Source organism: Cheilinus undulatus, linkage group 20, assembly GCF_018320785.1.
Source record: "Cheilinus undulatus linkage group 20, ASM1832078v1, whole genome shotgun sequence".
NCBI classification, from domain to species: domain Eukaryota; kingdom Metazoa; phylum Chordata; class Actinopteri; order Labriformes; family Labridae; genus Cheilinus; species Cheilinus undulatus.
This window is the reverse complement of record NC_054884.1, coordinates 24621719-24644222: the sequence shown is the minus strand read 5'-3', so window position 1 is coordinate 24644222 and position 22504 is coordinate 24621719. Positions and strand designations below refer to the sequence as shown.

The 22504-nt window shown below is 38.9% G+C and overlaps 2 protein-coding genes across 6 annotated transcripts in view; both read left to right on the top strand.

Moving 5' to 3' along the window:
• The window catches only part of ptprea (protein tyrosine phosphatase receptor type Ea), a 170391-nt gene that overhangs the window by 4124 nt on the left and 143763 nt on the right, over positions 1-22504 (top strand). The window lies entirely within an intron of this gene.
• Positions 12995-14674, top strand: foxi1 (forkhead box i1). Its single transcript, XM_041814990.1, has 2 exons — positions 12995-13592; positions 13801-14674. Exons 1-2 carry the CDS (start codon positions 12995-12997, stop codon positions 14334-14336), a joined length of 1134 nt encoding a protein of 377 aa, XP_041670924.1. The 3' UTR covers positions 14337-14674.

Genomic DNA, 22504 nt, shown 5'->3' with positions numbered 1-22504 from the left:
TATTAAACACTAGCTGTGCCATGCTCTGCAGTGCCACATTTTTACGGCCATCGAAGGTGGGCGACCTCGCACACTGAAAGTGTGTCTAGGGTGCTGTGCAACACAACCCAGCCATGATCAGCTTGATGGATAAATGGATGGATGGATAGTCATTTATTGTCACTGCATTATAAAAACACAACAACGTTATGTCTGGCAGTCTCCTCTGTAGTAGCAAACACAGCCGTCCAAGCGGTGGTTAGAAATCTGCAGCCTCACGTCATCCATCCTGCTGGCGAGGGAGTGGGCACCCGGGGGGAAAGAAGCTTGGTACTACGGTTTGTGTGGGACCACTCTTCACCTAGCCTGCAGCCCGGCTTGTTTGCCCCGCTTCCGCCTTCTCGCACAATGCCGTCTCTGCCTCCTCTTCCTCCTTTCCTCCTCCTCCTTTCAGTCTCCAAGTGTCCCGTTCTATGGATAATCTCCATCGGGAAAGATGTAAACTCCGTGGGCACGCTGTTAGTTCTGGTGTAAGTGTAGGGCTTTGTTTTGCTGCTAGTGATGGAGCACCGGGCCGCTGCTTTCGTAAGCGCCACTCCATGCTATCTCACTAGCTCGCATTCAGTAGTCTCCTGTTGATCAGGGAGTGTTCCATGGCAGTGAATGGCAGTTGCTGTTAGCTTTTAAGCTAGCCAGGAGTTGTAGTTGAGACTGATTGGGCATGATTTCATGATTTTATTTTTTCTGCCATGGGTTGGTACATCATGAAGTGTAAAGGTGAATGTTTGCTACAAAGAATCTATGGTTTCATGTAAAACATGACATGTTGATATAGTGAGGATTTACAATTGGGAGTCCGTGCATTGTGTTTTTTTTGAAGTTGACCAGATACTTTACATGTATTTCTGGCTGTTTGGATTGATCTACTCTGTGTGACAGGGTTTAGCAGCGGCCAAAGCCTGACCTCAGGCAGTGGAACTGCTCCAATTGACTAGAGAGGGAGTGCTCCTGGTTATTCCATCAAAGCACCCACAATCAGCCCCAAAATCTGGTTCCTCTCCTTTTTATATTTTTACTGTTTTGACAAAAGCAACAGTGCAACCATAGCGAAAAACTCACCATCACTGTCCTTGTCCATGTCTTGCACCACGAGTTTTGGCAGCTACAAGACAGGCATGAAAAGCAGTAGAGAAAACTGAACCACAGAGAACTACTACCCTAATCCCTTGCAGCAACTTTCAAAATGCAGTGCAGCCTGTTGCAATCACTTGCAACAAGTCTTGGTGCAAATCATTGGTCTGAACTGGGTCTAACAACTCTTAAAAACAATATTGGCTATAAAACTCAAAAAAAAAAAAAAAAAATGCAATTTGAGAAAAGGCTTGTCTTCATTGTTAAGGCCCCCAGTGTCTACCTTTGTTTTATTGCACAAGGTCTCTATAAAGTTACCTGCTGAGCCCAGTTGGTGATCCAGCCTTTCACCTTATGACATCACCTTGGGCTCTTGAAAATTTCACAGCTTTCTCATAAAAGTCATCATAACTTGAAGCCTTTCTTGATAAAGCTTTGGCAATTACTGGCACAAGTTGATTTTGAGTAGCTGTTTGTAAAGTTTCAAATGTCTTTATGTTGTTTAGAGTGAGATTTTGCTGATAGCAAGCTGTCCTTTGAGTGCGTCTATAATCTGTCAAAAGCTCCTGCAGTAAACACCCTGCACTGTTAGCAGTGAGCCGAGCCTTTGATTGAACACTTTAATGCTGTTTTTCTGTACTGCCTCCAACTTAAAACTCTTCACACATACTCCATCACTCTTTTATCAGGAGCTGCTGTCACATCAGCTCCTATAGGCACAGACCAGTCAACACCACACTATATCTAAAAACCCCAGCAGATCTGTTGGTGTTTTTTTTTTTTTTTTTTTTTTTTTTTTTGCCTGTTAGTAGCCGTGTAACTTTGTACTGCATTCAGCACTTAATGCAGGAATGTTCATTCTGCACACAGGCTTATTATCCTGGTTTGACGGAGGAAGCCAAGTGTTGGTGATCTATATTAGCTGAGGCTATTATGAAGCACAGGGTTTTCCCAGGCATTCGGGGAGACGTGTTGCTAGGAAACGTTACCTCGAGATTGAGGGTGGAGGACTGGTGTGATGAGGAGGCAGAGTTTCTGGATACTTTCAGCTTCACATGGCAATAACAGAGGAGAGCCATCAGCATGCTGTCCTAAGAGAGGAATATTGATTTAAGCCTGCTAATTGGAACTTTGGTCTTTTTGGATTCATGTCTTGAGCATTTCTCATGCAAACATTGAAAAAGACGACTGAGGTGGCTTAGCATAGTTCTGGCTGTTAAATGGCAAACTGTGATTTATTATCATGCATACCTGTGCTGACATGTGACATTTAAATACACCCGCATCTTGTTGACCTTTTCAGAGCAGAATTTATTTATTTATTATTATAATATGATAAATAATGTTGAGCTAAAACAGTGATGTAAGGGACTTCAAAGACTAATCATCAGCTTTCTTTACTGTTAAGTTGCAGAGACAAGCATTCATTCTATACACAAACATACACAACATACACAACATGCAGCGCCTACAAAAAGTATTCACCCCCTCTTTAATGCCAACGTAAAAAAAAGATTTTTACAAAGTAATGTCAAACAAAAATATGTAAATTAAAATAAGTGACTTCATAAATATTCACCCCTCTTTAAGTCAACATTTAGTCTATGCATTTGGTTGCAATCACAGCACTGAGTCTGTGTGGATAGCTCTCAATCAGGTTTTCACATCTAGACTCTGCCATTTTACTTCATTCTTTAAAAAACTGCTCATGCCCTTTCAGGTTGCACAGGGAAGTCCAGCCACAAATTTTCTTTTGGATTGAGGTCTGGGCTTTGACTCTGCCACTCCAGAACACTCCAGTTCTCTTGCAGACTGAATGATGTTGTCCTCCAGGGTTTTCCTATATTTTGCTGCATTCATTTCACCCCCTACAATTACAAGTCATCCAGGGCGTCTGCCAAGCAGCATCCCCACAGCATGATGCTGCCAGCACTGTACTTCAGCACCACAGCATCTCAGCTGAGGAGGCTTGTAACTCCTTAGAGTAGTCATAGGTGTCTTGGTGGCCTCTCTCACTAGTCTCTTTCTTGCACGGTCACTCAGTTTGTGAGGACGACCTGATCTAGGCAGATTTACACATGTGCCGTATTCCTTTCATTTCTTGATGATGGATTTAACTGAACTCTGGGGGAAGTTCAGTGCCTTGGAAATGTTTTTGCATCAATCCTTAACTTATACTTTTTTGATAACCCTTTCTCTGATTTGCTTAAAGTGTTCTTTTGTCTTCATGGTGTAATGGTAGCAAGAAATACTGATGAACCAGTGACTGGACCTTCCAGACACAGGTGTCTTCATACTACAATCACTTGAGACACATTCACTGCACTCAGGTGATCCCAATTTCACAAATTATGAGACTACTAGCACTTATTGGCTGGACCTCTGTTGAATAAGGTCAGTCACTTTAAGGGGGGGGGGGGGGTATGCAGTCTCTTATAGTGCATAACATATTTTTATTTAAAGGGCATTACTTTGTAGAAATATGTTATCCCTTTGACATGTAGAAGTTTGTTTTTGCAAAATGTCTTTGTGACAAAAAAAAACCCAAATTATATTGACAATGACTTATTCATAAAATCAGTTAAAGGGTAGAACATCCAAGGGGTGAACACTTTTATAGGCACTGTAGATCATGTCTACCAGTTCTCTATCTTCAATGCTTGGAAACTGGTAATTAGTAGTATAAAAAAGCATTTGAGCTTTACAGATTACATCTATTTCATGAGACAGGCACTTATGAGAGGAAAGAATCTATCAAAATTTGCTGGCAAACTCCTGCATACTGCCCAAATTGACAGTCTTGGGAATGTTTCCGTACTGAAACTCCTGTACAATGTCTAGTTTGCTGGCAATTTAAAATGTTTGAAAATAAAAAATTACCCAACATTAGTTGGGCAGAAATTGTATTTTGGTTGCATTCAAACATGCATGGAAATTGCTTAAATAGTATCGTATCAAAATGTAAAACTATAGTATCATTCATGATAAAACCACTATGTAAACTCTCCAAAACTGTGGAAACTCTAATTTTAACCTCAATTTGGCCACTTTTGCAGCACCAGTATCTCTTTACATCTGCAGAATTATTATCCATTAAATGATTGGTTTAGATCTTTGCAGAAGCTTTGCCTCAAAGAAAGCTGCACACCATTGTTTGTAGGTGTTTTTGTAGAGATTTAGCTTTATAGAGAGACGCTAAAGGTATCTAGTCTAGAGCAATGCTGCCCTCATCTGGACAAATGTGTTAGTGCATCCTGTTTAAAACTATCCAAATGAGTAGGTGGCATTGAACCTTCATTAGAAAATAATAAAGCTAACTAAAGAGTAGTGCTGTGCTATATCAAATTATAACCTCTGTGTTTTCACAGCTGGAGACTGGGAGTAGTGGTTGATAAAATATGTGTTAGACTTATAAAATGTGATTTCTTGAAAGAAAAGTATATCAAACTTTTTTGCAGAACTTAGGCTCTACCAGACCAGTGAAATCTCCCTGAGGAGGTAATCAGGAGCTGAGGTGTAAATGTTCCCAAGTGGAGGAGAGAATTAAGCTAATGCCACCAGGAGCAGTGAAGCAGAAGGACACACTGGTTGCTTAGGCCTGTTTCTCCCTCGGTCTGCAGGGCCACTGCTTCCTGAGCTCCTGGACACGGACTGTCTCGGCCGAACAGTAATTTGTCAGAGGGGACGACGAGGAGAGGAACGTCTAATTAGCGAGAAAGATACTCTGCTCCTCAGGCCTCTGCTTGAGATATTTGCAAATAAAAGTTGGAATGTGAGGTTAGGCTGTTGATCGAAGTAATTATTCTGAAAGGCTTCCTACTCAAATACAAGCCCGTATCACTCCAGTTTTTGGATTTTACTGAGCAGAATGATGCACAATTTAGTTTTCACATTTAACTGAAAAGAGGTTCTAGTGGTTCCCGTCAGTTCTGAGTTAAAGCCGTGAATAAAGTTAACAATTTGGCTGGTTTTGATCGAAATATTTGAAGCAAGGCCATCCTTAAAGGGAGGATAAAAGGGAAAGCTTCCAAAATAGTTCAGCAAAATCATGGTCCAATGGAAATTTAACCTGTGATAACAATATCACATTTATTTATTTATTTTTTAAAGTAAAAAAAAGAAAAATCACTCTCATCAAAGCAACAAAATATTTTAAACAATTTTAACTGTAGTATATAGCCTTTTTAAAAATGTAAATCTCTTTTTTGAAACAGAATAAGAACGGGTTGAAAGTGGCAAAAGGGCAGAAAAGGTGGTGAAATGCGATTTTAAGAGTAGCAGAAATGGCTTTAAAGTGGCAAAAATATGTTCGAAGAGGCAAAATGGATTGATGGAGGCAAAAAGAAATGCTGGAAAGTGGCAAACAGATTAAAAGTGGCAAAAACCGGAAGAAAAGATGGGGAAGAGGGGCAAAAATGGTTTTTAAGTGGCAATAATTGACATAAGAAAGTGATGAAAATGGGTAGGCCTAAGTAATGGCAAAAGTTGGTCAGAGGCAACAATGGGCAGATACTGGCAAAAATGGGTTAAAATTAGCAACAATGTGTTTAAAGTGGCAAACTGGGTTAACAGGGGCATAAAATAGGTGAAAAGTGGCAAAGATGAGTAAAAATGGCAAAAAAAAAAAGGGCAGAAAAATGGGGGAAATGGTATAAAAAAGTAACACAAATGGCTTAAAAGTTGCAGAAATAGCTGGAAAATATGGTGAAGTGGGATTAACCCTTTAAAGCCTGATAGTTAAAAATTACCAGTAAATTCTAATTTTTTGGAACTGGGATGTTACTTTAACCTTCTGCCAAAAAAAAAAAAAAAAGAAAAGACGCCATGAATTACAATTCTTTATATCACATTTGATGCACTAGGTATTTCTGGAAATTGACAATCCACTTGAGGGCTTTTTTTTTTTTTTTTTTTTTTTTTTAATCAGATTTTTACAAAAGATTATTAAGGAAATCATTGATCAGGTTGCCTGGACAAGGGTCTTACAAAATCATGTATCAAATATGATACAGTTGGCTTTAAAGGGTCAAAAAGTGGCAGAAATAGGTAAAAAGGTGCAAAAATGTGTTGACAAAGGTGATAGGTGGACAATGGCAAAATGGGTTAAAAGTGGCAAAACATGACACAAAAATAGTGAAAATTGGTTAATAATGGCAAAAAGCGGTCAACAGAGGCAACAATGTGGTTAAAACGTGCAAAAACTGACATCAAAAGTGGGGAAAGCGTATTAAGTCGTATAAAGTGGCAGAAAGTGAGTGAAAAGGGAAAGAAAGGGCAGAAAATTTGGTGAAATTTGATTTTAAATGGTTACAAGTGGCAAAAATATGTTTGAAGAGGCAAAAATGGGTTAACGGAGGCAAAAAAATGTTAGAAAGTGGCAAAATGGGTTATAAGTGGCAAAACCACAAGAAAAAGATGGTAAAAAGTGACAAAAATGGGCAGGAAAATAGTGATGAAAAAGGGTTACATTCTGGCAAAAATTGGTATGAAATGAAAAAATTGATCAAAATTGCAAAAAATGATGAAAAGTAGCATATGATAGTGGGGGAAAAGGCAGATAAGTGGTTATAAGGGGTTTAAGAGCAGCACAAATAAATAATTTAAACATCAGAACCTCAGAATAGTTTGGCTCTAAACTGGACTAACTGTTAGCCAGGACACATGCTAGCACCAAAGCTACTGATCCAGCACACGCACACACACGATACTATCAATAGGTCATAACTGGGGAGGGCCAAATCTCTGGGTTTGTCAGGGACGCAGCCAAGTCTGTGGGCAGGCCTGTTCAGAGCACAATATTTTTTATTCTTGCTTAAATATTAATATATTTTAACTGAACATTTTGCCCTGGTAAAGCAATACCACTTTAATTTCTGTCCTTAATATATATGTATATATATCTTAAAAACAAGAAGGAAACACAAATCCAAACACATGAAACACAACAGCATAGCATCATCTAAAGAAAATAAAATATCACATGTATTTTTGGACAAATATTCAGGTAATATCCGGGTTGCCCCCTATACCTAATAACTGGTGGTACCACCCTTGGCCTCAATTGCAAGCAAGCCTTTGTGATAACTTGCAATGAGTCTTTCACATCTCTGTGGAGGAATTTTGGCCCACTCTTCTTTGCTGAATTGTTTTAATTCAGCCCCATTGGAGGATTTTGGAGCATGAAGGGCCTGTTTAAGGTCATGCCACAACATCTCAATCAGATTCAAGTCCAGACTACGTAATGTCTGGTAAGCTGACCACTGGTTGGAAGGTTCAACAACGTTCCTAGTTTTCTCCATTTGTGGATAATGGCTCTCACCATGGTTTGCTGGTGTCCCAAAGCCTTAGAAATGGCTTTTTAACCCTTTCCAGCATCCCTTGTCATCTGTTCTTGAATTTCTTTAGATTGTGGGATGGTGTGTTACTTTTTAAAATATTTTAGTCTGCTTCACTTTGTCAGACCGGTTCTGTTTAAACAGTTTTGATTGTAAATATAAGATTTCCATCAATGTGTAAATTGTCAGAGCAGCTTCCTTTTTAGTACAGACTTGGTATCAACATAGTGCACAATATCCCAATAAGGAGGGTTGCAATTTCCTTCCTTTAAGATCTAAGAAAACATGTAGTGAAGTACAATCTTTGAAGTTTCAGAAGAAAAGTTAAGTACATTGTTCTTAAACGTGCCCATTATTCACCACTTTAAACTCTTAAAGACTGGAATGGAAGAAAGTGCACCGCTCAGCTAGAGATCCTATTATAAATGTGTCTTGCCATGGATTTGTCTTTGGCATCCAGAAGAATAAAGACCGGTGAGTTCAGAAATGATGGATCCTCCGAGGCCATGCAGCCACTCCGCCTGCCAAGACTGGCATCACAACTCTTCAAGAAAGTGTCTTTAATCTCCTCTCGTGCACAGTCGTAGAGCTGCTGCAGAGGGGCTCAGTCCCTGCAAAGGGCTGCTTTTCTTTTGGCATGACACTCTGCATAAGGGGTGTCTTTAGCTGGCATTTAACTATGGCTTCTCTTGTGCTTTGCTCCTCCACTGGGGGGAGACTTTGAGCATGACAAGTCCCTGTCTTTACAAAAGGATTATTTTGTTTACACACTACTGAAAAGAGACTTTATCTTAGTCTTCCATGCTTTCATTGGCTTTAAGTGCATCTAAAAGACTGCTTAAGACTTCAAAGTGATAAAAACACATATAGAAACATGGATAAAAGCTAGGGCTGGAGTGAGCCTGATTTACCCCTAGGGTCTTTGAGGAATCCAGACATTTTTAGATGTAATCAAAGAAATAGAAAAGTGCTGATGCATGCTGAAATGCAAAGAAGCTATGTGTGTGTTTCTCCCCTTTCATCTGCAGCAGTGGTTCTCCTCCGCTCTCAGCCTGAAGGGGCCTGCAGTGGTGCCTCTCTGACCCGGCCGTGATTGACTCGATCGCCCAAAGAAAAGCTCCCATGACCTTAAAAAGCATGAGGAAACAGGGGATGAAGACAGACATGGCAGGATAACAATAACCTCCCTCCTCCTCCCTCTTCATACATCTCCCACACACAGTCAGCATGTATGAATTACCGCTTTTAGGGTTTGGGTGCCATTTAAAGCCACATTTGACATCTTTGGAATTAACCTGAAGGAGGAAACGAAGCCTGTTTGGGCACAAATACTATTTTTTTTTATTATGGCTGGGCTATATGAGCTGAAAATCATGTTTTTTTTTTAGCTAAGTGGCCATTTTTTTTATGTATCTTAACACTGATTTTAAAATACTCGAGTTATACAATTTTATATGATTCTAGACAAAGATAAAACAATTTGGACTGAAATCTGTTTGATAAAAAATGACAGAAGTTCTAGACATCCATGATGGTCTTTTTTGTGTTTCTAGTTATCAAAAATCAGTGCATACTGTCCACACTGTACAACTTTTTCCATACATTGAGGTTTCAGCATTTTATAAACATCTAAATACCATATTCCAAATGATAAAATCTTGTTTATTTTATTGAGCAGTGATATAAAAAATACAGATCTAAATCATTTTTAACAAAAAGAGACAGCACTGTCTAAGTTGCATAAATTTGTTGACAAGATTTGGAAAAATGTGTGGAAATGCATAATTGATAGCAAGTTCCACCCACTTCTCCAAATTTTTCAAACATTTTTTAGACAATGTGAAGAGCTTGCTTGAAATTTTGGTGATAAAAAGGGCAAATGATCCTATTTAAGGTGTTTTAGACTTATGTATTTGCTTCTGTTGTATCAAACAGGTATCAGCAACATTACATTTTTTTTGCTAATACTACAGTAAAAGCTCCGTTAACAAAATTAAATGAGTAGAATGATAATGCTCAATTTAGGCCTACATTTGATATATAAAATAGATTCTTCTGTGGTCAACATGGGACTGTAAGTAAGCTAGCTAGCATTACATCCTGTGTTTACACGTGCCAACTACAGGACATTGTCAAAATTAGTTTTAAATTTGGAAAAGAGTAACTGACACTGGAATATTTCACTAGTTGCTCTTGTCACACTGACTTACGCTATACGTTCAGTTTAAAGCAGGGTAGTCCAAACTTTCGTCTCTGAGGGCCACATGAAAAGATAAAGGTTGGTGGGGTCACTTTGATATCACCTTTATTGGGTTAAAGTTAGTAAAACCAATTCAATTTAGGTTTGGATTTGTTAAGTAATTGAATACGCTTAATGGCTTCTTTATGGCTGACAAGTCATATCACTTGTTGTTAAGGAACCTGGGATGGTGAAAAAAACTTCATACAGGTAAGCCCCACTGCCAAAGGAGCGTTGGTTCTTGAAGATGATTCATCTGATATGCTCTTTCCAAAGATAAAGCAGAAAGCAGAGCAAAGGGTGCCTATTCATATTTGCTGCCGGATTCCATGTAGTTGTAAAATACAATATATTTTTATTATTTTTGGTTTCCAGTATGTTTAGCATTTACATTGTTTTCTCAGTTTGTCCCCAAGCATGGCGATTTATTGCTAATGTCAAAATGTTTGTTTACAAAATTAGCACAGCAGAACAGTCTTGGTGTAATGTGGGCCATATGCCATTTTAATTTTAAAATTTACAAGCCAATGAAAAATTCGGCCCCCGGGCCGGAGCTTGGACACACCTGATTTACAGGGCCAACGACAGGACAATATTACCTTATGTTAAACATGAGAGTAAAAAGTCAGCAAAAAGCCAATCAGGAGTAATTGTTTTAACTGAAAAAGCCTTAACTAGCTTACAGCAAGTTGTATACATTTATAGGCAACACTTGGAAAATGGGTGGAACTGGGGAGAAATGCTCCATATATCGTCAGTTCCACCCACTTCTCCAAGTATTGCAATTGAGACATTGTGAAAGAGATTGCCTAAAATTTTTGATGATTAAAAACTGCAAATATCCTTAGGTGAGGTGTGTAGTTGCTGTTGTGTTAAACAGATATCAATACCCTTGATTTTTTCAGGTAATAATACACAGTAAAAGGACATTTAATATACTTAAATAAGCATATAAAATGTTAATTTCCTATTTAGGAGTACTTATCTTTAGAATAGATTGTGGTTAACACAGGACTGTAAGCAAGATCTTTCTTTTTTCTAAACAATAAATTCACCCATGGCTAGAAGACAGAGGAAATGTAGGCCTTTTAATGCAGCACCATCTAAACGATAGGCTACTGCTTTAACAATTTATGTCGTTCTATATTTTGAAAAGTCAATATATTGCTCATTAGGTACTGTTTCCAATATTTTCTTGTTTGTGACACACAATGGATAACAACAGAAAAAACTTATATTAACAGACCCAGTATTTTCTACGTAAGTTACTGAAATAGGTTATTAGCTTTCATTCGAGATCATGCTACCCCTGCAGCAGGCTACCCTACAAAAGCCTGTAAGGTTTCTGATTATTTTGTCGTCAGGGGGATCATTCAGTCTTTGCTGGGTTTGTTTCATATTCAGAAGTCCACTCAGCAGTCAGCAGTAATTAGCTGTACTGGCTGTTAAACACCTAACAGGTTGTGTTGTTTTCATCTGTGGGTTAAATGGCACTCCCCCCTGCGGACGGCACCGCTGTACAGCCTGTGGTCGGGACAACACCTCCGAGCCAAACAATTACATCAAGGTCATGGAGAGGAGGAATGCTGTGCCGATTAGTGCAGAATTAGTGCAGCAGCTACCTGTAGAGACCATTACTCACCGGACTGTCAACAGAGACGACTCCATGCCTTCAAACCACGTTTTCAAGCGCGACGGGAACATAAGGCCAACGTTACAGGGAAAACAGAAAATAAAACGTTTGTTAAACAAAAAGTAGTGGGTAGTTTTGAATGAAAGATAGACTTATAAAAACCTCACGGAACAAGTGAAGTATCAGTGTACTCGGCTGTTGTCTCTTACCCTCTCTTGTCCATCGAAACTCGGACCATTTGGCTGCCAGGGGTCGGCACAAGAAACCACCAGAGCGCCTTTGAAGGAAGAAATGAAAGACAGCAGGTTCTAGAAGGGCTTTTTAGCCATTACTGTATGTTAAATGAAGCAGGGAAAATACGAAAGCTTTGGTTATTGCCAATGCCACTTAACCAGCAATATTGGGGCAGTTAAGGGATTTATTCGTTTTTCTCAAGCTCTCATGTAATAATTAATCTACAAAGTTTACTTTTTAGCTTTGAGGTTAAAGTGAGATTACCTGTTTAGCGTTTTTGGTTTAATTAAAACATGAAAAAAGTAATGACGTAACTACAAATTGGACCGTTTTTCATTTTTCTACTTCTTACTTTGTGGGTCTGCTGGTGGTATAATTTCCACGAGAGCCTTGTTGACACTAAACTTGCGGCACTCGTTAAGTGTTTATTGCAAACGAGTTTCTTTTAAGTGAATGCAGCTTTTTACAAACGCACGCGAGTCCTCGGTGTTTGGGTTTGACACTGTGATGCAGAAAGTTCAACAAGTTCTGACATGTTCACAATGAGCGCGATCAAAACAGGGGAACTGTTATTCTGGGTATTTTTTTTTCATCAAACAGGATTTTTTTAGTTCATTTCTCTGCTTAATTTAAAGGGTCAGCTGTTTCACACAAAAAAGTATATTTACAAGGTAGATTTTAGAGACAGTTTTCTCAAAGTTTAGATAATAAAATCACATAGGCCTATTTGCGGCTTATGCAAGGGGATCATTAAAACAATAAAGCGGTAAAAGACAACATATTTTTCATATATAAAAAGGCATAGATCGACTTTGCACTTCACTCTTTATTTTATTTTGATGCAAAATTCTTTCATTAAGTATGAAAGCAGTCTTTGTTGCGTTGTTGTCTATATAGATGCATATGCTATTACTTCTGAGAGAGACTTATTTTAATGAAGGGAACTGATATTGAAAGGGTACCACCAGATCGATCAGCTTTCTGCTTCATTCTGACCATCCTTTAACGCATCATGTGTGTTTTCTACAAGGCGACAAGGACAACAAGGAGTCTGTTGCACGTTTTATTTGTTTTTAAACATCTATATTCGTACATTCTTGGGATACGGTAAATAAAGGGCAACTCAAGTCAAAAGCTCCCGTGCGTAATTACGCACAGACAGTCTTTAAAAGTCACCATCATGCCTTAATGATAGTAGGTTGAACATGAAAATAAAACGAGCTAAGGCAGTCAGAGGCAGTATCGATGATTATTGATAGGGAGATGTGGCTCTGTAGTGAGACAGTGGAGGGGTGTGACCATCTCCAAACTTTTCTTCAATGGGCTACCTGTAGCGTCTCCTCGCGCGCTGCGCATAAATACTCCTCCCTCTGAGGATAAGTTCAGTCCGAAGGGAGAGACTCACTCTGACATCAGGTTTTGGGAATCTGGTCTGGGCGGATTATGAACGCTTTTGGACATCAACCATCCAACCAGCAGACCAGCCCCATTCAGCACCACAGCGCACAGGAGCTCTTGGACATGGCCGTGTACTGCGATAACTACGGAGTGTACCAACAGAACCTCCACCACCACCCTCAGAGGCCGCCCACACACCCGTCTAGCTACGGCCTCGGAGAGTATACCTCACCGTCCACAAACCCGTACCTGTGGCTGAATGGACCCAGCATCAACTCCTCTCCTTACCTCCCCGGGAACAACGGAACCTCCTACATCCAGCCTGGATACGGGTCAAACCAGAGGCAGTTCTTGCCGCCTCCTCCAACAGGGTTTGGTGGAGCAGACCTGGGCTGGCTATCCATATCCAGTCAGCAAGAACTCTTCAAGATGGTCAGACCTCCTTACTCCTACTCTGCGCTCATAGCCATGGCCATACAGAACGCACAGGACAAAAAGTTAACTCTGAGTCAGATCTATCAGTATGTGGCTGACAACTTCCCTTTCTACAAGAAGAGCAAAGCTGGATGGCAGAATTCAATCCGGCACAACTTGTCTCTGAATGACTGTTTCAAAAAAGTGGCACGGGACGAGGATGACCCTGGTAAGTTCATAAAAATTCATTAAAAACAGACCATTCTGTCTAAAAACTACAACTTGCATGAAGGGGGTTTCTTATTATAAACTACACTGTGACTTAGAAAGAGCACTTGTCATGTTTTATTTTAATAAAAGTAGATAAGGTTAATATTTTCATAGGCAACTTTGAGAATTTTAGGATTCTAAATTCAACCCTTTTTCTTGTCTTGTAGGCAAAGGAAATTACTGGACGCTGGACCCAAACTGTGAGAAAATGTTCGACAACGGGAACTTCAGGCGAAAGAGGAAAAGGAGATCAGACATTACCGGCCCTGACAGCACCTCTCTCACGGTAAAGTCAGAGGACAATCCGCACAGCAAGCTCTCCGACACCGCCAGCCTCCTCAGCTCCTCCCCGCCGAGCCTGCACGGGTCCCCGGCCTCCACGGATCCCAAGTCGTCGCCGCCTCCGTCCGCGGAGCACAGCCCGTGCTACGGCAACTTTGTGTCCAGCGTGAACGCGCTGCTGGCCGGCAGCGGCAACGAGGTGTCCCGGGTAGGGGAGCGGGAGTACGGCCCCGGACATCACGGAGGACTGGGTCAGGGCAGAGAGGGGGGCATGTCCGGACTGGGCTCATATTCGCCCACTTTAATCTCCCCTCTGAACTCAGAAAGCCACAGAATGAACTATTACACATCAGTACAGAGCCTCTCCAACCATTTCAGTGTGAACAACCTCATATACAGCCGGGAAGGAACAGAAGTGTAGACTAGAAAGTAATTTATCACTTAATGTTAGCATGCCGCTGCATAGTCTAGCTTTCTGTCCGTAAACATTACACGTAGTCTGGTTTAGTGGGCCGTGTTTTAGCCTAAAACTAGCACTGAAACTTTGCTTCCCTGTTTAGCTTGACAAAAACTGTAGCATCACAAAGCAACGGCCATATTTTCATTCGGTTCCTCAATAAACAACAATATTCGGCTGTTATATAAAAATTACGTACTTGTCTTGTGTTTTTGTAATACTTAATGTAGCTGCTTTGTGTCTATGAAAACGAAGACACATTTGTACAGAAATTATTTTCATAAGAAGAAAAATGTCATGTATTTTTGACTGAAATGTGCTTTTGTGTTTTATTTAAACTCATATTGATGTTTGAATAAAAGTCATTTATTTTAACTGAAGTATCGTCATTTTTGTACTTTGTACAACAAAGAGAAACAACTGTATTAGCTGTGTTTACTGACTCTAAACTTTTATATCTAAAAATACCAAAACTACTTCATATTTTGGTCTTTATTTTCTTAGGACTAAGAAAGTATACTGTGGGTCACTTAATAGTAATTTAATTACTCTATCACTTTTACTTAACATGCATTAGGTGTGTAGCTTAAATGTACGCATTAAAATGTGCATTTTTAAAATTTCTGTACAGTTATACACAAATAATGCACAGCAGCATTATATTAACAGCTTTTCCTTAAACAAGGGGGTTCATCAATTTTATTAAAGCATGCTATAACTTTTGTATAACTGCATGTCATTTTTGGAACTTAATAATGCATTCATAAAGTTTATTATTTTTTTTATTTTTGTACAGTTACACGCAAATAAAGCACAGCAGCATCATATTGATGGCCTTAACTTAAATAAAATGTCTATCAGTTTTAAGACTGTTCAATAATTTTGTATAACTTTGGTATTTTACACATGCATTCTAAAAGTTTATTTTTTGTTCTTGTGCCGTTACAAATAAAGCACAGCAGGATAATTTTTTTTCTTTTTAAAATGTGGGTTTTTTTCAGTGGTATTCTTACAACCTTTATCAGTTTAGGAACAGAATGACATTTTTAGAACACATGCATCTAAAAGATTATTGTTGCTTGTTCTTGCACAGTCACACACAAATACAGCACGATCTTACAAACTCCTTTCTTTAAACACAATGGGTTTCCTATCAGCTTGATTGCAGCATGCAATTATGTTATATAAGTGCATGCCTTTTTTTTGCACATTTTGGCACATGCATTCTAAAAGTTTCTTATTTTTTGGTCTTACACAGTTATACACAGTTCAAGCACAGTAGCATCATAATAGCTCCCTTTTCTAGGCTGTTCATTAAGTTTTATATATTATTCAGACCTCACTTTGCTTTTTGTCTTTCTTAGAGCCTCGACGATTCAAAAAAAGCTTTAAGTATATTCAAACATTTTCAGTAGCCACAGAAACTGTTCAATAAACCAGTATAAATGCTTTCAGGCCTGTCAGGAAATCTGAAGTCAAGTGGCTGTAAGCAGTAAAGTGTGTAAGACAGAGACATTTTCCGCTTGTCACTTTCAATCGCCCCATTTCAACAAGCAATCAGACCTTTAACTTACTTCCATCAGGTTCACAAGTTCAGCTTTTTGTCTGGGTTGGACCTGACTCAGACTGTGAGTGTTTGATGTTAACCTGTTTGCTGAATCATATTCCACCTGTCTCCATCCATTCACAAAGTCCTGTCACGCAAAACTCAGCCTGTTCCGTGTGTGGATCCTGGTAATGGGATTTGTTTTTTTTCTTGTATTGGGACGGCATGTAATGCCCTTTTGTTGTGCTTGTGACCCAGGGGACACATACAGAAAGCTGGGGAGAAAACATGCAGCAGAGGAAATGTTCGAGTGATTTAACACCCGGCTCCTGTCTTACTTTCAAACAATATGGATCTGCACGGAATCAAAGCCTGTAAATAAAAGGAAACACCTCTTAATTGGTGTATAATTGAAATCACTCAGGCGCTCCGTGGTCTGGAATAAAAGAAAAATTAATTGACAAGACTTTCGTGCCCCTTGTTGGAACACAATGGAGGCTGGCAATTGAAGAGATCCCCTCCTGGGCTCAAATGAAAATATTGCCATCTGAAGATCTGGGAACAAATTATCTCCCTCAGGCCACATTTTGCTCTATTATCTGTGGAGCAGACAAAGAGGATTTTTGTCATACAGGAGCAGTTCTCACAGCAACAAGTTTTCTGTTGAAATCCTCATCATGTCCAGTGAATGGAGTGTAAAGCCCTTCACAATAAGAGGCCTTTTTGTTCTTATTATTACTGTCAGTTCTTGATCCCTCAATTCAGTCTAAACTCTTTATTTCATTATTGAAACTATTATTCTTATCACAATTGTACAGCATCATTAATGGCTAAGGATCAAGCATAAAGTACTTGTATTTGACTGAGACGTTTCATATTTGTGGATTTTTACTTTTAGTTGGTGCATTTTAGAGTCAAAATAGTACCTTTTGTGTTTTTTTTTTTTGACCCTCTTGTTTGTTTTTTTAATATTTGTCAATTACTTTTTACTTTGCAGATTCAGTTTGCAATGCTTCACAGTAACCATCTGGAAAAATTGAAATGTTTGTGTATTTTTACATTTACAATAATAATCTAATCATTTCCTGATATATTTTTCAAATTTTCATAGATATACTATTCATATAAGGGATATCATGAAGGTTTTGATGTAGGGATGCACAAAAAAATGCAATCTGATTATTATTGCATTTTTGCAATATGGGTAATGTGCAACATTTTTGTTGTTGCTCCCGTTGTTCTTAATCATTACTGTGGGGGCAGCTGAACGTTTGTAGAGCAATGCATCCCATCCCATTCCTCTGTACTGTATCATATCGCATCATATCATATCTTACATTGTAGCCAATCGTGTCTTATCATACTGCACATAATTTACTACTGTACTGTATTGGATTGTTCGGAAGTATTGTGTCATGTTGTATCACATAAAACATATGGCACATACTGTACCGTACTGTAGTGTGTCCTGACGTCTTGTTTCATGTTTTATCGTATTGTACTGTCCAATCATATCGCATTGTTTCATATCGTACCATATCATATCATGTTGTAATGTAACGTGTCGTATCATATTGCATTGTATCGTATCACACTGTACCGTACGGTACTGTGCTGCATTGGTTCCCAACCTGGGGTCCAGGACCCACCAGGGGGCAGGCGCCAGAGATCTTGGGGGGGTGCGAGGCTGTGTCTGCTCAGAGGCTGTCAAAAACAGATTTGCAAATATTAACTGAAACATGTTAAAGCAGTTATTAAGTAGTTAAGACAAAAGTAAAAAAAAATAAAATCCATGTTGATTTTTGGCGGCAGTGTGCAACTGTTTCTTCTCTCTTAGGTCCTGGGGGGGCTCCGCTTTTCTTAGGAACATGTATCGTATCATATCGTGTCGTTTCGTATTGTATCGTATCATACCATTCTGAATCGTACCGTTTCATATTGTATCATATCGTATGGTTTAGTTTCGTATTGTATCTCCTGGTGTGGTATGGTATGTTATCATATCGTATGGTATCATATCATATGATTTCATATGGTATCGTATGGTATCCTATCATTTCGTATCGTATCGTATTGAACTGTGTTGTATTATGTGATGTGTTGTATCGCTGTTTTTATTTTAATATTTTTTTTTTGTTGAGTTTTCAGAGAGATACAATGTTTACATTGCTTGCACTCATAAGTGATTTTGTTTAACAAAAGAACATGTGTAGTATAACATTACACAGAAATTAGAGCAAAAAGGAGATTAAGAGACTGTCCTACACACACAACGGCAAAACTAAATAAACTACATAAAATTTTAAAAAGAGGTCAATAATACACATTTTTAACAGGTCAACAAGATTAAAGAAAAAAGGTACAGTCCAAAAACTTATCCGTGCCCCACACAGAACCCACACAAACTCTTGCACCAGCAACCTGGGAGCAGCCCCAGTTACATCCTGTCCGAATTGGATAGTAAATATACATCTGTGTCAATATACATTCACATTTTTATCCATATACCCATATACAGCTTCATATATTTCACTCTGGAACTGTAGGGAAATGCAGACATTTAACATAAGAAAAGACTGGGGACCATTTCATATAAATTTGTTCAGAGACCCATTTAAAGTATGACAAATTTTCTCTAACTTTGCACAGCTTAAGACTGACTGAATCTAGTGAGCATGAGAAGGTGGACTGGCTGATTTCCAACTAAGCAAAATCAATTGTCTAGTCAACAAAGTAACAAAGGCCATGAATTCCTTATCTAATTTGGGCAGGTGTAAAGCTGGGGAGGGTACACCAAATAGTGCAGGAAAGGATTCAGGATCAATTGTATGGCTGTTTTTTTTTTTGGCAGCGCTTATTTTTAATTAAGCTAATGTATTCCAGCGTTCTGAGTGCTCAGTGCTCTGGGCAGAAAAAAACTTTTAGCGTCAGCTGCTTTTGTCGCTGTGCTGGGGCTCTTGGTTGAAAACCATTCGACTTTAGGTCCAGTGCTGCACTCGTCAATGTCACTTCTCCCTCACTTGCCAATCAAATCAAGAAAGGGGTGGGACTTCTGTGTCAGGACAGGATTCCTTTAAATTGTCTACATATCTTCTGCATGATATGTTCTTGAAATATAGAAATATGATGTGCATAGAGCTGTTGTAAAACATCATTACAGAAACTGCTGAGGAAGCATTTTTTTTGTTATGTAGCAACAAGGAACGCTGTAGAGAGGCACTCTGAAAGTGAGGCTATCTGCTCTGCCAGTGCTAAAAAAGCTGGCTATGGACACAGGTTCTAAACACATCATGTGAGTCTGCATTTATTGCAATAATAAGAAAAACAATATGATATTAACAAGCAATGCATTTGTACATTATTCTTAGTTATAATGCTTTTACACCAATTCCATGCAGCCAGATGAAGCTACAGCTAGTTGTCAGTTACTTTCTGGTTTATTTATGCCTGCTAAAGTGATGAAAAATGCTTTATTTCAAATTTAGTGACAAAAAGTTGCACTTGTGTCAAACCTGAAGACTGGCAGATATGGAAAATTTGAGGTAGAGCAGATATGCACTTTATTGCTCATCAGTATGAGCATCTCTGTATTAATCAATGTTATAGCATGTTTTTTTCTAATACTGTACAGGCATGTTAGCAGAATTCACTGTTAGTGTTTTAACAACTGCATTAAATCCTGACATTTTTGGGTTGAACTTGCCAATGTGGATACATTTTCTACCAAGAATTTTTCCCATCTGCCCCCAACAAAATATCAGCTTTAATTCAGGGTGAGCTTGTATAGTCCCTGCAGGAAATGCTCAGAAACCACAGTGACAGAGGCTTTTATATCCTCCTAGTGTAGCATCCAAGCACAAAGTAAAACTGCTTCATTGGGTTTTCTGTTCACTGGTGTGTTCTTCTCCACAAAGGTGGTCTTACCATCATAGAGAGAAAACAATAGATCTAAATACTTCCACAGTGACTGTTATCGGAGCAGAAGACATCAGTTGCCTGCTTTCCAAGTTCGATTCAGCCTCTCAGTTCTCGGAAACGTAACGCTTCAGTGCCCTGCCGTGCCTGAAGGCCACATTTACCCCCAGCCCACATGAATATCAGTCAGACCTCCTCGTCTCTGCTCTGGCTCCAGGGCTGAAGGGCCTGGACCCAGCAGAATACCTCAGCCTACTGAGTGGCCACCTTGCAGTCCCCTTACACACATGCCTGGTGGGCTAAACCCATAATGACTGGTTTCAGCCTCAAAGGGTCATCCCTCCTAGGCGAGGGTGGTTCATAATTGAAGGAGAAGAAGTGGATTATTTTAATCCCTTCTCACTTTGTGGGACTAGATACATCAGGAAGTCATCTGATGCCAGCTTTGAGAGCAGGGAAGGGTATCACCTGCTTCACCTGCACTATGAGAACCGAACATATCTCACTGAAATATCCCAGTCTAAACATAAAAGCACCCTGCATATGTGTTGATTAAAATATCCTTTCTAAGCATGATATCAAATCAAAGATAATGCATCTAGAAACATGTGAGGAAGATCGTCTGCAGCTCCAGGCCTGCAGGCTTGTCCACGTCAGGAAGTGAGTGACATGAGCTGGAGTGATGAATCACCGCTGACTAAAGTTGCACTCAGCAGTGAGAAACTTAACTCCCATTAGCTGTTCAGCGAGATCCCTTTAACTGATAAAAGGCAACCAGAAGACAACTAGACCTTTTCACTCCAAAATCTGCTTTTAGAGAAATGTCTGCTCATATTTTGCAAATTTTTCTCTGGAGAGATTTTGCCTTTTTCACAGTTTGTTGCTTTGTGAAGCATTCAGGCCTCCAATAAAAACAGACATGTCCTCAGCCTAATAATTCTCCACAGCCCATATAACACTAACTTGCAGACAAATCTGAGGGGTGATATGAAAAAGGAGACCACGACGTCTGACCCTGCTAGAAGAATATGATATCTTGTCCATAGGGGGGCTGATTACAGTCTGGATCTACCCTGAAATTTCACATCTGTTTGTAGCAGTCAGCAGGCATTACAGGGACAATTTCTTATATTACAGCTCAATCTCAAGAGGAAGTTAAATATTTAAGGGAACAATATGATGACAGCTTCTGGGGAGGCTATAAGAAAGGAGGGGGACATCTTTTCCCTGGACTTTAAAAGGATCTTATGTGCATGTGATAGCTGAGGAGAATGTCTATCAATTGCCATGACCTGATTCGGTTTCATCATGCCCCATCCAAGGCCCATAAAACGCCTGACGTATGGCCCGGTAACGGCATGGGATCCCCGCTCTGGACAAGCAGACATATGGATTATTTTATACAGAACAGGAGACAGCTCAGAGCAAACTGCTCGCTTGTTGAGAGCTTGAGAAAAATGTCAAGGCACCTCACTACAGCACTTATTATATGGTTGACATGCGTATATAAGATAGAGGTGTTTATATTGAGATTATAGATCATCATAGACTTAAAAATGATTCACTGCATGGTAAAATTTCAAATTTCAGGAAAAGTATTTGTCAGCAAATCAAGCAAATCATCTAAATTCAAGATATAAAACAAACAGGTGCCCATGGGGGTCAGCAAAATCACGGTCCACTGTAAAGTTAATGCAAGATAAATTTATTTTTAACAGGAATAATGCTGCGTATGTAAGCCATAAAATGAATTTTATTTATGCTGTGGTAGAATATAGCCTATTCAAAAAAAATGAAACCCCTTTTCCTGAAAAAAAATGGCCTTTTTATTGGTAATGTTAATGAAATTATAATAAAGTAATGTCAGACTGCAGGGCTAAGCCATGATGTAAACAAATGTCAGGATGCCAGAAAATAAAGTAGAAAAACTGAGACAACTTTTATGGAAAATATTTGAATAACTGTCAAAAGAGGCAAAAACTGGTGAAAAGTGGCAACAATTGGCATAAAAATAACCAACATGTGAAAAGTGGATGAAAAAGGACAAAAATGACAAAAAATGGTTAAATTCAGCAAAAACTGGGTAGAATCTGAATGAAAATAAGTGGAAAAATGGATGAAAAGCAAAACAGATGGTATGAAAGTGGCAAAAAAGATACAAAAAAGGGGTAAAAAAATTGAAAAAGTGGCAAAAATGGATATAAAATGGCAAAATCAGTTGAAAGGGGCAAATAAATTGCTAAAACAGGCAAAAAGTGGAAAAAAATGATTTAATGTGGGAAAAATGCACAAATGGGGTAAAAGTGGAAAAAATAGGTTTAAACATATCTTGAAAAAGCATAAAAATGGATGATTATTTTCAAGAATAAGTTAAAATAAAAAAAAAGGCATCAAGAATGGATAAACAGTGTAAATGAGTTACAGAAATAAACTGGTGAAAAACTGCAACAATTGGTGAAAACCGTGAAGAAGCTGCAAAAAAAATGATTTAAAAGTAAAAAAAGAAGGGGGAAAATTGGCAAAAAATTGTAAAAGTGGGTTAAAAGTTGGCATGAAAGTGGCAAAATGCTGCAAAAGTTAGAAACACTGAATAAAGAAGCAAAAAATGACCGAAAAGGCTCAAAATTTGCATTCAAAACTTTCTCAAAATTAAAAAATAAAATAAAAATGC

Excerpts from the sequence above, each read along its gene's own strand:
- foxi1 (XM_041814990.1), top strand. The coding sequence starts at position 12,995 with ATGAACGCTTTTGGACATCAACCATCCAACCAGCAGACCAGCCCCATT. Across the intron at positions 13,593-13,800 it reads ACGGGACGAGGATGACCCTG|GCAAAGGAAATTACTGGACG; the intron begins GTAAGTTCATAA and ends CTTGTCTTGTAG.